The sequence below is a fragment of the Temnothorax curvispinosus genome, unplaced genomic scaffold (assembly GCF_003070985.1).
Source record: "Temnothorax curvispinosus isolate PA1 unplaced genomic scaffold, ASM307098v1 QBEX01003811.1, whole genome shotgun sequence".
NCBI lineage: Eukaryota > Metazoa > Arthropoda > Insecta > Hymenoptera > Formicidae > Temnothorax > Temnothorax curvispinosus.
Genome location: NW_020213591.1, coordinates 1 through 2,579, shown reverse-complemented (window position 1 = coordinate 2,579; position 2,579 = coordinate 1). Strand labels below are relative to the sequence as shown.

Sequence of the window (2,579 nt, the reverse complement as noted above, 5' to 3'; positions counted from 1 at the left end):
TAAAGAATCTTAATAATTTTTTATTTAAAAAAAATTATGCATGTTGAGAATAATTGGATAGAGTAAAATTTTGTCGTATCATAAAAAATGTATGCTCAATCGTGCTTTGTTTGCAGATTTGATCAACGCAACAACCCTGGCAAAATGCAAGAAAGGCGTATACATCGTTAATGTCGCTCGTGGCGGTATTGTTGATGAGCAGGCTCTCTTGAATTCATTGAAATCCGGCCATTGTGGCGGAGCAGCTTTGGACGTCTTCGTGGAGGAGCCGCCGAAGAATGCGATCACTTTAGAGCTCATTAAACATCCAAGAGTCGTTCCGACGCCTCATCTCGGTGTGTACAACGCTTTATTCAAAATTTATATGTCACAAATATCATTAAATTAAAACAATTTATTTGAAACTATCATTTCGACATCAATTTGATATTCCTTTTATATTTCATTAACTCATTTAAATATTATAGAAAAAAAGCTCAGCGTACTCTCTCCCATATCTTTTTAACTTTGAACGACTCAATTATGGAAACAATGGAGATAACAAATTTATTCCATTGCAGGTGCCAGCACGGCGGAGGCCCAGCAACGTGTAGCGGTAGAAATCGCCCAGCAATTCTTGGCTCTGTCGGGCAAGTCGACGGAGTACGCCGTTACCGGTATCGTAAACGCCCCGGTCTTATCTGCGGCTATGACGATCGAGAACGAACCTTGGATAGTATTGTCGAAGAAATTGGGCCAATTGGCCGGTCGCTTCCTCAAAGGCAAGCTGAACACAGTCATTCACAGCCACACCGTGGGGAACGGCATGCAGGACAAACAGTTCATTCATACAGCCGTTCTGGTCGGCGTATTAACCGGCCAGACGAAGAACGGCTTGAATCTAGTTAACGCACCCACTCTGGCGCAAGAGATCGGCGTAGAGTTGCAAGAGGGCCACATCGAGGATGACAATAAAGCGGTCGTTGTAAAAGTTGGAGAACATATCATTAAAGGTAATATATATTATCGTAATTTAGTATTATGAAGAAAATGAATTTCGATTTATTTACAAGAATTTTATTGCTAGAATTGTTTTATTTTTCCTATTATCACTTAAAATGTTAAGAGTAATTAGAATTCTTAAAGAGCTATCTAGAATTTCAGTCGAGACAGAATTTTTCCAAGTTTCTGTAGATTAAAAATTTTTTAATTAATCGTGTTTATTGTGTATATATTACACTTATAGTATCTGTTAAAAAATTATCAATAGAATGAAACACATTATTCTAATACATCTACAATTGAAAATTACACACGCATACACACACATTACTGATATAATTGTGTATATTACAGGAACTGTGCGTGACAATCAGTCGCTGTTGCTCGCTCTAGACGACGCCGTCTTTGCCAACGGCATCGTGCTCAGGGACTACATTTGCTTATATCGCGCGAACCGAGTGCAGGATCTCGCCAGCATTGTGAACGTTTTCTCGTCGAAAGGCATCAACATCCACAATTTGAACGCTAACGGCAGCTGGGTCATCATTCAAACCGATCGGGAGGTCCCGATCCAAGTGGACGAGATCGAGAGCTTTTGAACGCGTCCGCGCGCTTCCACGAGCGGCATATTGACAATAAGTGATCCTTGAGAAGAGAGGGGAAATGCGGAGGCCCGAATTTTGAAGAATCCAGTATTGTCCGACCGCTACAAAATATGCGGGGAGCTCTTATGCTACTCTAGAAATATGCATCTTTTTTAATTATAAATTATATAAACTCCATTTGTAATATCATTATTTATTATCTGATTGTCAAAGTAGATGATTTAAGAAAAACGAGATGAATCAATATTACTAATACACACTACGATAAGTATTTTTTTCTTTAGGATGAAAACTATGAAGAAATATAGTGAAATATTCTCGTTTGATTATATACAACAACGTATTAATTGTTAGTAAATAAATCACACTTTTCACACACATACACACATAGAAATATAAAAAAAGATATATAAAATGTGTCCATATAGGTATTTATATTTTTGTATTATTAGAGACTTTGTTAATAAAACATCACATTATCAAATCACCAGTTCCGTGTCGTTATTGACTGTACAAGGGTCTAAGCGCCTGTATATAAACTATAGCTACATAGTTTGTATAAAAGAGATAAGAACTATTCTAATTTAAAAAGCTGATCTTGTGTAGCTTCACTAATGTTGGTAAAAAGTCTATAAAAAATATATTTATAGAGAAAAATTCTTATGGAAAAAAATAGCATATATGAGAATAACCGATTTTAGCATCTAGGCCCTTGCAGTGTCAAAATATGTTACCCTACAAACGTACATTATTTATACTAGCTTATGTGATTCACAATCGCTTTTATCGTTGTTTTTCAATGTAAATTGTAATTTGAAACAAGCACATCCAATGTTCGAAAAAACCAACGAGTTCTTTGGTAATTATTCTCGGATTTCAGGTGTTCATTATACAGCTTGCAATAATCGTACATGTATAAATTTTTTGCATCAATCGAATTGAAATGTCTGTCTGGTAAAAAAAAATATAACATTGGCACGTGACATAGCGTAA

At 36.2% G+C, this 2,579-nt stretch overlaps 1 protein-coding gene across 1 annotated transcript; it reads left to right on the top strand.

The window, feature by feature from the left end:
* Positions 1 to 76: 76 nt before the first annotated feature.
* LOC112452900 (D-3-phosphoglycerate dehydrogenase-like) lies at positions 77 to 2,073 on the top strand. The gene is made up of 3 exons (XM_025013347.1): positions 77 to 335; positions 561 to 992; positions 1,336 to 2,073. The coding sequence occupies exons 1-3, from the start codon at positions 92 to 94 to the stop codon at positions 1,578 to 1,580; spliced, it is 921 nt and encodes a 306-aa protein (XP_024869115.1). The 5' UTR covers positions 77 to 91; the 3' UTR covers positions 1,581 to 2,073.
* Positions 2,074 to 2,579: the final 506 nt, after the last annotated feature.